We start from the raw sequence: 14,095 nt of genomic DNA, 5'->3' as shown, positions 1-14,095 counted from the left end.
GTTACTCTTGATCAAATTCACAAAGAAGTGTCCACACTCCATAATATATACTCTTTAAGTCCAGGTTTTGGTGGACGTATAAATCATATTTTGCGTGTCCTGAGTAGAATGATAGCATGAGTTTTTCTGTTTGACAAATAAACATATCAAATCCTTGAAAAATAAATGTAACTTTTTGGTGTAGCATGATAGTAAAGGAACAATCACGTGCGATTGATTTTCCAACAATGGGTTGCTAGTGAAAAAAAGGACAAACAAAGACACATTGATCGGTCTCTCACGCTTTGTCCGGTAGATTAATTTCATATACCTTTCCCACAAAACAAAAACAAAAACAAAAGCTGTTTTACAATGTCACGATGAATACGAATCTGGTATAGTTGGTTTATATGAGTTGTTGATTTCTTTGGATATTAATAAAAAAATCAGTTGAGTAGGTTTAATAGAATATGAGAGTAATGAGGAACAGAGTTTTAGGTAATACATAATTTTTTAAAAGTCATCACGTCCAATATATAATCAACTTTTGTTTGCAGTCACAAATTTCACATTTGCTGATTTGCAGCCATAGTATCAATGATTATACGAAATACCAACCATTTTATTTAGTTATATTTCTGAAAGTTTATACAATTTCTTATTTATGATATTAATGAGACTCTATATTTACATTAGATTTTATATAGACATATTACGAAGTTTGATCATTTGTAAACTGATTCAGGTTGATATTCGAAAGTATTTTATATTATTGTTTGTTAATTTATTCAAATTTAATTTAATATCTTTACAGAATTTTAATTCCACTTTTTGTAATTAATTAAAACTAGTCTACTTATGAAATCAATCCTAAACTTTATTTTTATTTTCTCCAAAATAGTTTTAGTCTAAGGGTTATCTTCTCTGTTAGGATTGGTGGGTTGGATCATTGTTCAATTTGTAATTAACTCTCTTAAAACAATGATATAAAGTAAATGAAAATATAGAAACTTGGAATATTTTGTAATTATCTCGACGCTTCAAAGTCGTAAGGCTATAAAGTATGAACAAGATAGGTGACACATGATAATAAACATAGTAAATAGGAATGCGTGCTTTAACTTCCATTCATATCATATTCTAGCTCACTACGATGATATACCTATGGGGTTGAATTAATGTAGATAATATGATTTGCTATACACTAAATTCTATATAGATGTCTAGATGATAGGCACCTATGGATTTGGATGTTAATTATCACTAAAACATACGTACGGTCGTTACAAAAGAAAACACTTACGTAACAATGATCACATCCACGTTAAAATGTTAAAATTCATCGCAAAATCTATTAATAGTAACAGTTTAGCAAAATACTAATTAAAACATGCCTGCAAATAATTGTTAACGGATGAGCTAAATTACCTTGAAAAATACCAATTGACACTTTTATTTATTCATCACTTAGTTCGATTTTTCATGTAAACATATAAATATTTAGATGAGAGTGTTTTAACGAGTTTAGTAATCGATGAGGTTACCAAACATATTATGCATACCAAACAGATTGTCTATAAGTAGTGTACATAATATATTTAACGTCAATAAAAATTATACGTATATATTAATATATATACATGTATATATTCATACATAATATTCCGTTCTCTGTTTATTTTTATAAATAAAGTGAAAAAATAAAGATCAAGTACAATTATTTAGACTGATTTACTTGGGTCTTTATATATAAGACAACTAATATAATTATTTAATTTAAATTATTGGTTAGGGGTTAAGGGGATGAGGGGCCAGAAAATCAAATGAGAAGAGACAAACATTACTTTGAAAGATCTTCTTTTATCACTTTCTTCACATCTTGTCTTTCGTATGTATACGTATACACACATCATGTCATGTTATTTTGGCGTATGTACTTTTTTCCTATGTAGTATCATTAATTCTAGCCAAATTTGTTTCGTAAAATTCGAGACAGTCAACTATTTGAATCATTGGCGATGAATGATATATTATTTTCACGTGTTCATGTTTTGAAAACGTATTTCTACTTCTTCTTTTTTGCTATCATTCAAAAGTTAATAATAATATAGCTGGTTTTAAAGTATAAACGTGTAATAGAAAAGTTGATGGATTTTACATTTCAAATTTAATCGGCAATAACTACATTTGTATAAATATAATACCAATGTTCTTTAAAGATGAAAGTTTCTCTACCTCTTTCTTGTTGAATTAATATCTGCTTACAAATTAGAGTTGGTTATTCATCTCAATTAAACTACCTCAGTGTCGTCTCCTCTCATTGACCTATCAAATGAACAAAAAAATCAACAATAAGAAAAGAGTAACATAGTGTATAAGATTATATTATCATACCAGTAGTCCCTAACAGCATAGTTAATTACTTCCATGTGAACAGTATTCTTCTATAGCATCTTTCACAAGTAAAGGTAAATTTGTAACAGTCAAGTAAAACTTCTTAATATTCATCATGATACAATTATTTACAGTTGGGAAAACCAGTATACAAAAAGATGATGTGAAATGAAGAAGATAATATAAATAAAGTTGAGTTATAAAAAAGATAGAAGAGACAATGATTGGTGAGAGTGAGAAAATTTCTGATCTCATTTTGAGTGCTTTCTTAGCTAACATCGAAGATTGCATCCCAACGTTACTCCCACTTTCCACGCGTGTGTGTGTTTGTTTTTTTCTTTCCATTTCATTTCACATCCTCTCTTTATATAGTAAACTAATACTAAAAAAACATTTCCTAACTTATATCACAAATTCACAACTTCGATTAAAATGACCTAAATGAAAAATTATACCAAAAACATTAAGTAAAACTATATAGTGGATACAGTAGATTGAGTAGATGCAGATGGTGATGCACTATAGATTTAGGCATTCAGCTCAAAAGTTGTTGAGTTTTCCGAAAAATTCACGGATTTGTTACTCGTTTAATGAAACGACTTAGTAATTGTGGGAGACAATTTCATATTAAGAATTTGGATTAAGCCAATACATGATCCCGTTTTGCAACTGTGGTGACAAGTCTTGAGCCGTCTTCTTACCTAAATTTTGTAGTATTTTTTATTATATGACTTGTTGCGACTAATTGTTTGTCACATTTATAGTATTCTAAATACTCTATCTAGTAAATCGATTTGTGATTATTTGAAAATTTAGATCAAACACCTTGGGAGCTAGTCGTATATGTGTTTGAAATTGTTTGTGTAGATCATATGATATAGATGCCTGAAAATATGGATGTTTAAGCTTGATGAGTTATGTCTTCAATGAGTAATATTGATTGTATGAATTGAATGGTTGATGAGATTCCTTACTAAAACCTTAAAACCTAGCGAAACTGGATAATTGTAATCACACATTTTTCCTTTAGTTCTTTCGTTTTTTTAAAGCAAGAAAATATAATATATATTTTTTAGAATTAATTACGGATTTAATATTTTTTAAATGAATTTACTATTTTTTGAATAGTTTATATATATTTTTTTCAGACTATAAAAATATGATTAAAGTTTTCCTCCTATTTGGTAACAAACAGAAACATGTATTTTACTCGTTATGTTTGGATTTACTCGATTCCATCTGTTTTTAAGGTTTTAGTATTTAGTATAAAGTATGTATTTTTACAACTGAAAAAACATAAATACGTATATTTTTAAGTATTAAAATGACAAATCCTTAAAATTCTAGTTGAAATGACATTTTTCAAAAACATTTTGATGAAAAATGATAAAATCGAAATAATCTCTTTTATTTACTCTGAGACAACCTTAATAATGGCAAAGCTTGAATGTTTCATAGATACAATATTAAATATTAAGACTAACAATATTTCTTATAACCTTGTTCACTGTGATTATTGACTATACGTGTGTATAATCTACCGTTTTCAACTATAAATGTTGCGGTGCAATACTGCAATGGACTAGAACAGGAATTTTTTTTGAAAATATCAGAATTAGATTAAGTGGAGAAATTACGTACTTAATACTTGCTTTTGCTTTTTATAGTAATTAGATAAACAAGTTTTAGTAGAATCAAATTTGAATTAGTGGCTGGGTCACATCTACCCCTTGTTTGAACAATATTAAGTTCTTAAATCAATTATTAATTAATTAATTTGAACGTAATCAGGACCTGACATGAGAACAAGTACCCCCCACTGGAGTGTCAGAGTGCGCAACACGTGTCAAATTCTGAACTAATATTCAAACTCACTAAATGACATTTTCTCCACCACTACGACATATATCGACGACTATCATCATTTTACATTACTTAATTAGTTAATTACTGTTTTATAATTAATAATCAATTTTTTTTTTGTTATAAATGTTAATATCATATAAAATGAAAAAGAAATATCACAGAAGAGCAAATTTAGAATAATTTTAGCAAAAATAAAATATAAAATACAATTACAATACGACTTGAGAAAACATTGTAGGAAATTCAACTAATCCATCTAATCATCAAGTTGTGAAACCTCTTTAGATGTTTTCTTGAAGATATGGTATTATGAATTTTACGATCAATGTTCTTGAAAATGATAGAAGAAAACAGTCATTGTGAATTATAAGATATTATTTCTTTGTTTCCAAATGTGGTAAACTCATGCGTGTGCGGCTAATCAAATTCTTATTACTACCGTTAATTCTCCCTAATTCAATAATTTTATACTTCTATATATTGACTCTAAAATTAATTACGGGTAGACCAATGAAATAGATTCTCATACTTGTAAAATACTCTACTATTTATACATGCATTAAAATATTCATACATATAATTCTATAACAAAATAATGTATATGATATATAAAATTATTATATTCTTAATATAATATAAGCAAGTTGGTGGCAAAAAGAGGTGCCATCGGAGAGGATGCGCACCAAAGATTTCTACCAAAGAAATTATTTTAATTAGTAAAAACAATATCTTATACAATTAAAAATCAGAACAAAATTTGAAAAGAAGAGAAAGAAAAAAGGCAAAGACTGTCTAGCTCCACTTGGAGTCCACACTAAAAAGATCAAATGCTATGCGAAGATCTGAAATAGTACACATTATTTTATACTATCTATTATATAAAAAATGTTAATATGTAATAAAATCTATGTAAGTACTGCGTATTTAATATTCTTTGAAGATAATTAGATGCCCTTTTCTTTATATTATCTGTAACTTAAATCAACGTATAAAGCGTTTAATATCAAACTCAAAAAAAATATGTATGGAACTTAGAATCATGAATTAGCCGTTCGTGTGTATATATTTATAATATAATGAAACAAGGTGAATCATTCTTTCTTTCTTTTTTGGTTGAATAACAAGGTGAATAGGTCTGTAATAGAGTCAGATATATGTACACACGAATATGCTATATACTAAAATAATGAATTAAGTCCTGGTAAATGGGATTTTTATATATCAATGGTATCTCGTTTTTGAGGATTCGTGGGTAGGGGGAAATATCATTTTTTAATTTTTGGTTAAAGGGTAAAACGAATGAAGTTGAAAGTGAAAGGATAAGTCTCTTTCACTAAGATTTTCTTAAACGAAAGAGGTACATATATATATCTATATATATATGTATTTGATTCAAACTTACATATTGTGCAAACGATTCTAGGGTTTAGTACTTGGACCGTGAAAGGGGATGAACAGATTGAGGGTGTAACAATAGAACAATATTTAAACTAAACCGATCAATCTGTTATGATTGGAAGTAATTGCATACTTAACTTTATAAAAATATCACAATATAATGAAACATGCATGATTAATTAAGTTTTAAGATCTCAAAGGTTAATCCGTTTAACCATTTAAACCAAGAGTCCTCACAACTATGATTGGTTTTGAACCCTATTTTTAACATCTTAACGTCTTCTTCTTCTTCTTTTTCTTTCTTTTTAACAACGAATGTATAATTTTAATGTTACAGTTAAACATCCAAAGTTACAAATTCTGATGTCGTACATAATTTATTTAGTCATATATGCATCAACAACCCATTAACTCACGCAATTTGTTTCTTTTTTTTAAAGTTCTGCTAGATCAAACATGATATTACAAATTTTAGGCCATTTGAACATTAAATTCTTAGTTGCTTTCATATTTGAAAAAACAGAAAAATTCTGGCATCTTTAGTATTCAAATAATATATAGTCTTATATTCCGATTCATGCTAGTGGGTTATATAACTCAAAGAATGACATTACATATATTTGAATTACATAAGAAATCAAAGAATCCGAATTTTTTATTGGAGAACTTTCCACGCGAGGGAATCAAGATGAGGAGGATCGTATTCGAACTATCATTTTACACCGGCCATAAGTAAATCTTCTTTCCAAATCATCTTAATTCCCAATCTTCCAAGATATTATAATTTAATATGGACAAAATTTGCTAATGGAATATGGGATAAGAAAAAAACATTCGCAATGCTCGTAAACGCAACGCGACATCTCGAAACAAAACAAGTAGTACAGTATGAATTAATCTTCCAACAGTTTATTCTGCATAAAGCTTTGGCCTTAGTATTATAGCCCTAACCAAGAAAAAGTAATTTAAAAAATTGACTGCTAACCTCAGCTGATAAGACAATACGGAATAGCATAAAATATGCAAAATAAAAGTGATATAAACTTATAATTATAATAGATTGGGAAATAAAATTGCAGAAAAAGTAATTAACTCAACAAATAATGTAGTTGGAATAACTTGGAGAACGAGAGGTATCAAAATGAATGTAACTTTTTATAATATATTATGCAAAAGATGAACATTTGTATAAATGTCTATTTGTTCACAGTGGATAAATATAACGAAATAACCGTAGAATATGATACCATATGCATAATATACAAACTAATTAACATGCAAATTTACCAACGCATCTTCCAAGGTATGATGGTCACACTAAAAAAACAAAACAAAAAAACTTCAAGCTCGTCCAAGGCTAGCTAATTAGAGCCGTGTTCTTTTATCTCTTTCTAAAATATAGATATTTCATATAAAAAATGAAAAGTTTTCGATGTTATACGAGATATATCCATTATATGGCAAAAAGAAGATTTAAAACATGGAAGCAAAATCAAATAGACCACTGACATCGACGACAAAAACAATGACGCTTTCAAAATAAATGAAGTAATAAAACGATTTTGAAACATATCTAAATGATGACACCTCAAAGAAAAAACCTTACATTGTCAAACAGTGATGATTAATTCATAGAAGACTAAAATGAATGGAAGCCTTTCACTGATAACCCAAAAAATCAAATCCGTCAATGGCATTGAACAAAAACAAAACAAATACCAGTTTCGTCCGTGAGCTATTCTTTAAAATAACCATGAGCTCTCTCAAGGAAGAACCACACGAACCAAAGCAAACACATTACGGTAAAAATAACAATTATTATGCGTAAATTCGTCTATACATGTAATGTTATTGCTATGCGAATCCGACGTTAACTCATGAACACCCCCAACTCAAATAACCATGCAACGAACCTCTAGAAACTAGTCGTGAACAAAAGATTATCATGTTATCCATTTTAAATGATTTGCTGAAGCAAAACAAAAATTAGAAAATTTAGAAAGTTTTCACTATTAATATTTTGAACTAGTCTCTTTCTATAGATAAAATTAAAAAAGGTCAAGAGAAAAATAATGCACATGGAGAATATTAGAATACATTTTTAAAATAACAAGAGAATAAACTAATAAAAGAACCAAGAAGGAATGTGTTTTATTCTCATTTTCTACAATTAGTAATAAGAAAACTTATAATATAGCTCCACATGCCCCTATTGTTCTCTGTGTTGGCTCTTGCATTCAATGGCCAAGAAGGTAATATTTGCAAGAATCAGATCCTTCTTTTAATCCACATATGACCTCTACATTGCTTCGCCGAAATTGTGCAATGAAAATCATAAATAATTAAATACCAGTTGTTGTAAGAGTATTTGAAGTCCATGTGTAAAAAACCATCAAAGTCGCCAACCCAACTTATATAACTCGCGCGCTGTCTCAATTTTTATTTATTTTTTTCCTTTTTTCTTCCTAATTTATAAAATCAGATAAAAACAAAAGTAATTAATAAATCTTTCTTAATAGAGTTGTGGTAATATTGATAACAACTAGTAAGCAATATATAATTATATATCCTCATTTGATTATTTAACTGCAAAATTAAAGTTTGAAAAAGATTGTAATAACAAAAATAGAAAGAATGATATAAAAATTTCATGTGCATATTTATCACCTATGTGATATATAGTATATCTGTATCTATTTTATATACAGTTGTCACTATAAATAATACTTCACAGTTGATTATTAAATTATGTGTTCATATGATAGTAGTGGCTAAGGGTATAACTTTTAAGTTGGGACTCCTTTTGTGCTCGATCGCAAGTTTCAAGTTTGAAAATCAGGTGGAGGAACGGGAGGCCTTTTGGTTAACTTATGTGTTTTAAGCGATCATTTACCTGACATATACAAAGACCTAGCCTGGTTCGCTCTTCATTACTCAAATTGGTTATCTTATGCTCACCGGCTATTTCCGACCATACAACGTTTCCACATATAACGAAACTGTCTCTTGTTTCATCATATTAACGAAAATAAAATATAATAAATCTTACTCTTCTTTTCAAGTCCGAATATATTTCTTAACATATTAATTAGTTTTATCGTTGAAATATTAATTCTAAGAATGAGAGAATAACAGGTTACCTAATAATATCTTACATAACTAAAATTATTTGTATTTGTTCCAATTCGATGACAAAAACTAACTTCTGAAATGTTTCTCTTGGAGACTTGGACCATAGGAAAAAAATATTATGCATTCCTTAGTTACAACTATACAAAGGATTTACTGGATCTAGACTTGTCTTCTTGGATCCACCGATCCGGGTTCATCCCCTGTTTACGAAAGACTACCTCCGGATCTAGAAATTAAATGCACCAAAGAGCTTAGAATATTTTGTAAACAATTTTTTTTAAAGTAAAGAAAAAAAGAACACATAGAATTGCTATAGTAATGTGACGTTGGAAAAGATGCCTAGAGTGTCAACTTCTGTCTAAAAATGTATCCCCTTTGGTTCAAATAACAACAATTGAACAACGTGCGAAGATACTTTGTCTTTTTTATTTGGATGATGGAGAATTCACTAGAGGTTAAGCCTGATCATTCTATATGCATGTCTCTATCCATACATTTTAACCAGACATTAAAGAAATTCTCTATCAAACTAACTTAACCTCTACAAAATCTAGATTTAGTAGTAGCCGGATAAGACATATTATGTTTTCAAAATCCGAGCAATCGCATATATACAATAAATCTCTGGTGGTTAGACAAGAATAGTGGTATAAGATTCTCAGGCTATCACAAGAATATAACCTTTGGTTTTGTCGCGGGCATGCTGCAACTTTTTCATGTGTGATATGAACTCCTACACGATATGACGAACCGAAAGACATGAGACACTAAAAAGAATGTCGTTGTGATGTGCAACAATTTTGAGTTTTTGCATATGGATAGCGAAAGGAAGAGTATCTACGACCACAACACCAGATCTATCTACTATTTATATGGTGTGCTATTTTTTTTAAGGCATAAACGATTTCTTGACGAAACAAAAGTGTTTCACATGCAGACAACATGAGCACATGAAAGCTTGATAATGCAGAAAATATAGCAAATGATATGAGAGGCCATGTGAGATATACATCTAAAGATATATAAGATATTTTAGTCTTTTGAAGATTTAGAGGATCTTCCCACTTGGATCGGGTGTGATAGAGGCGGTTTAGAGTTCTGAAATGGTGGAGAGCATAATTATTGGTCATGTATAATGCAAAAGCCGCAAAGTCTCTTCCTTTTCATTTCCACTTTTTGTTTTATGTAAATGTAAAAGGCCCAAATGTAAATCATCTTGTGTGAAAGAAACAAGTTCAAGAAGTTACCAAGTCGAATAGTTGAAGCGTGTAGGCATCTAATACTTATGCTTGAAGCACCTTTTTTAAGATCTTGGTAAGTTGCTAACGACCATGTCACTCTGGTAATCTGCAATCACATCAAACGGTTAAGAGCTTCGAGAGAACCTGACAACCACAGCTGATGAATTTTCAAATAGAAACAACTTTGTGTAAGTAAAGCGACAGTTCAAAACTATTAGAATCCAAAGGAGTCAAGACTTCAAGAGGGTGCATTATTTAAGACCTTGAATGTTTTGTAGATTTTGAAAGAGTTTTTGGTCTTTGTATTTTTAAAAACTCATTTTCATACCAATCAAGATTTTTAAATTTTGGTTTATTTAGGAAAACTTTATTTGTTGTAATCTACAGTTCACGATTTTAGATTTTCAATTCTCCTATAATTTAGGGAATCTAGTGTTTACTCCATTTACGTTATTTTTCTTTTATCAAAAACCAAAAACCGTTTTTGGGGGTTTTTAAAACAAAAATCTAACAACAAAGTCTATAACTAAAATCTAATAGTCAAAAACTAATTAATAACCAAATCAAAAACTGAATTTAAAAACAGCATCCATTCATGGCCTTAAAACTATTTGGAATTAGAGGTAAGATTCTGATAATTGGAACAAAGGAAGAGATAGGTATAAATATTTGGTAAAGGAGTTAGCTTTAGAATAAATTAACCAAAAGGAAAGTGAGAGATAGAGAAAGTGGGAACCCACCATAGACGATTGATCGGCCAACATAGTAAAGAAAGCCTTTTTTTTTGTATGTCTCTCTCTCTTCCTTTTTCTGTTCTTACAACACAGAGGAGTAATTCTAAGTGTGTGTGAGAGGGTGTTTTCCATACTACTATATATTCATGTGCTCACATGGTTTCCCTTTGAGGGAGATCAAGAAGAAAGTTACCAAAGCCACTTGCTTTTTAAGCTTTCTTACCATTAGGACCATTAAGAGCTTTCCATAAAAGCATCACAACGGCTGCAACAGTTAACAAATACAAGGACGAGTACAGAAACTGGTTCAGGAGTCATCATGCCTCAGAACTGCATAGCACCAAGGCCTGAAGAAGATGGTGGAGTCATGGTTCAAGGTTTGCCAGATATGTCAGACACGCAGAGCAAGTCTGTACTAGCCTTCCCTACGATTACTTCACAACCTGGTCTCCAGATGTCTATGTATCCCATAACTCTCAAGGTGTGTGTGTCTTGATCACTTCTTGTTTTATTTTCTGCTGAGCTTTTGAGTTGTACCTGCAACAAATCTCATCAGAAGTATTTCTTTCTCTTCTTCAAATAGCTTGGTAGTTGATTACAAGACATGACATCATTCTAACGATGTTTTCCATTCGGTTTCTTTGTGGTTGTACAGTTTGAGGAGGTTGTGTACAAGGTTAAGATAGAGCAGACAAGTCAGTGTATGGGATCATGGAAAAGCAAAGAGAAGACGATTTTGAATGGGATAACGGGAATGGTTTGTCCCGGAGAGTTTCTAGCCATGTTAGGTCCATCAGGCAGTGGCAAAACCACTCTTCTATCAGCTCTCGGGGGCCGTCTCTCCAAAACTTTCTCAGGTAAAGTCATGTACAACGGTCAGCCTTTCTCTGGCTGCATCAAGCGCAGAACAGGATTTGTTGCTCAGGATGATGTCCTGTACCCTCACCTCACGGTTTGGGAGACTCTCTTCTTTACCGCACTTCTACGGCTACCAAGCAGCTTGACGAGAGACGAGAAAGCAGAGCATGTGGACAGAGTTATTGCTGAACTCGGATTGAATCGGTGTACAAACAGCATGATAGGAGGACCACTCTTCAGAGGAATATCAGGAGGTGAGAAAAAAAGGGTTAGCATTGGTCAAGAAATGCTGATCAATCCTAGCTTGCTCCTTCTTGATGAACCCACTTCAGGTCTTGATTCAACCACTGCTCATCGCATTGTGACCACAATCAAACGGTTGGCTTCTGGAGGAAGAACAGTCGTCACAACCATTCATCAGCCATCAAGCCGCATCTACCATATGTTTGACAAGGTGGTTTTGCTATCTGAAGGAAGTCCCATCTACTATGGCGCTGCCTCTTCTGCTGTGGAATATTTCAGTTCTCTAGGATTCTCCACTTCCTTGACAGTTAACCCAGCTGACCTCTTACTTGACCTCGCCAACGGTAAGCTACCTTTCTCTTTAAGCTTCTAGAAGATGAGGAAAAACCAAACTCCTTTCTAATTCATGAAAACTTGGCAAACCTCAGGAATCCCACCTGATACTCAGAAGGAGACCTCGGAACAAGAACAGAAGACAGTAAAAGAAACCCTGGTTTCAGCTTATGAGAAGAACATTTCTACTAAACTGAAAGCTGAACTATGCAATGCGGAATCCCACAGCTATGAATACACCAAAGCTGCTGGTAATTTTCACTTTTTGAAGTAGTTTTGTTATATTCTGCTTCTGCTCTTTTACACCACTAATAATCTGATGTTATCTGTTCTTTAAATGGAGCAGCCAAAAACCTCAAGTCAGAACAATGGTGCACAACTTGGTGGTACCAGTTCACTGTATTGCTCCAAAGAGGAGTCAGAGAGAGGAGATTCGAATCTTTCAACAAGCTCAGGATTTTCCAAGTCATCAGTGTTGCTTTTCTTGGTGGCCTTTTATGGTGGCATACTCCAAAATCTCACATCCAAGATAGAGTAAGGCTCTCTTCTTCTAGATGCTAACACACATTTTATTCAGACATCAGTATTCTAATTCTAACCATCATTCTACATTTATTCTGAATGCAGACTGCTTTGCTCTTCTTCTTCTCGGTCTTTTGGGGCTTCTACCCGCTATACAACGCGGTTTTCACATTTCCACAAGAGAAAAGAATGCTAATCAAGGAACGGTCTTCCGGAATGTACCGTCTTTCCTCCTATTTCATGGCTAGAAACGTTGGGGACCTGCCCTTGGAACTTGCCCTTCCAACTGCTTTTGTGTTCATAATTTACTGGATGGGTGGACTTAAACCTGACCCAACAACGTTTATCCTCTCGCTACTGGTTGTTCTCTATTCTGTCCTTGTTGCTCAAGGTCTTGGCTTAGCCTTCGGTGCTCTGCTTATGAACATCAAGCAAGCCACAACGTTAGCATCTGTTACTACACTCGTTTTTCTCATAGCCGGAGGATACTACGTGCAACAAATTCCTCCCTTCATCGTATGGCTCAAGTACCTAAGCTACAGCTACTACTGCTACAAGCTGCTTTTGGGTATTCAATACACTGATGACGACTACTATGAGTGTTCAAAAGGAGTCTGGTGCAGAGTTGGAGACTTCCCAGCAATCAAGTCAATGGGATTGAACAATCTCTGGATAGACGTGTTTGTTATGGGAGTGATGTTGGTGGGTTATCGGCTCATGGCTTACATGGCACTGCATCGGGTGAAGTTGCGGTAAACGTGCAGCCGAAGGTAACAACAACTAAGTAACTCCAAGAAGCTCCAAAGAAAATTTTCCCCACTGCAACCAAGGAATAATAGTAGTATTAGAAAAGATAAAAGTCGTCGAATTTTGGTCGATTTTACTTACGTATCCGAGATATATATCCGACGACTTTCTTTTTATTTTAGGCTAGATGATGATAGTACTCCTAAGTTTGAGAATAAAACAGTGAGATAATGTATGAGATAAGAAGGGAAACCAAGTATATACTAATTCCCATTTGCAAAAACAGTGACTAAACTTTCGGTCCACTCTTCCATGGAAATGATTGTTGTATCTTTTGTGGGGTTCCTTAAAAAGAAAAGGTCTACTCTATCTCTACACATTACTAGTCACCTGCAAGTGCATATCAACTGGTGAAAATCAATGAAATGTATGTATCAGATAATTAAACAACTTGCGGATAATAAGACTAACAACGACAGGACATAAGCAAACACACCTGACCATGGCTCTCCTTATCATCTCAAGTAACTTTACTGGTACTTTGAAGTTTTCTTTACCACACATATAGACTTTTTTCAACTGCAGAATTTATGTCAACAATAGCTACAGGAATAATGTGCTTTCGCTTTCATGATAAATACGAGTCGA

The 14,095-nt window shown here is 32.2% G+C and overlaps 2 protein-coding genes across 3 annotated transcripts; one reads left to right on the top strand and one right to left on the bottom strand.

Annotated features, from left to right (window-relative positions):
- Positions 1–8,973: 8,973 nt before the first annotated feature.
- AT1G31772 (Defensin-like (DEFL) family protein) lies at positions 8,974–10,829 on the bottom strand (the record flags this gene model as incomplete). 2 transcript variants are annotated; one of them, NM_001332979.1, is made up of 3 exons in its annotated part: positions 9,294–9,502; positions 10,017–10,116; positions 10,751–10,829. In NM_001332979.1, 3 exons carry the CDS (start codon positions 10,772–10,774, stop codon positions 9,294–9,296), a joined length of 333 nt encoding a protein of 110 aa, NP_001322915.1. The 2 variants fall into 2 exon arrangements, with proteins under 2 accessions (NP_001031123.1, NP_001322915.1); NM_001036046.2 differs by lacking the exons at positions 10,017–10,116; positions 10,751–10,829 and adding an exon at positions 9,709–9,768 and having other exon boundaries at positions 8,974–9,536.
- On the top strand, positions 10,823–13,948 carry ABCG14 (ATP-binding cassette 14). Its single transcript, NM_102911.3, has 5 exons — positions 10,823–11,225; positions 11,400–12,189; positions 12,274–12,429; positions 12,525–12,712; positions 12,806–13,948. Exons 1-5 carry the CDS (start codon positions 11,064–11,066, stop codon positions 13,454–13,456), a joined length of 1,947 nt encoding a protein of 648 aa, NP_564383.1. The 5' UTR covers positions 10,823–11,063; the 3' UTR covers positions 13,457–13,948.
- Positions 13,949–14,095: the final 147 nt, after the last annotated feature.

This window comes from Arabidopsis thaliana (assembly GCF_000001735.4).
Source record: "Arabidopsis thaliana chromosome 1 sequence".
NCBI classification, from domain to species: Eukaryota; Viridiplantae; Streptophyta; class Magnoliopsida; order Brassicales; family Brassicaceae; genus Arabidopsis; species Arabidopsis thaliana.
Note: the sequence above shows the minus strand (reverse complement) of the source record. Positions and strands in the feature narration are given on the sequence as shown.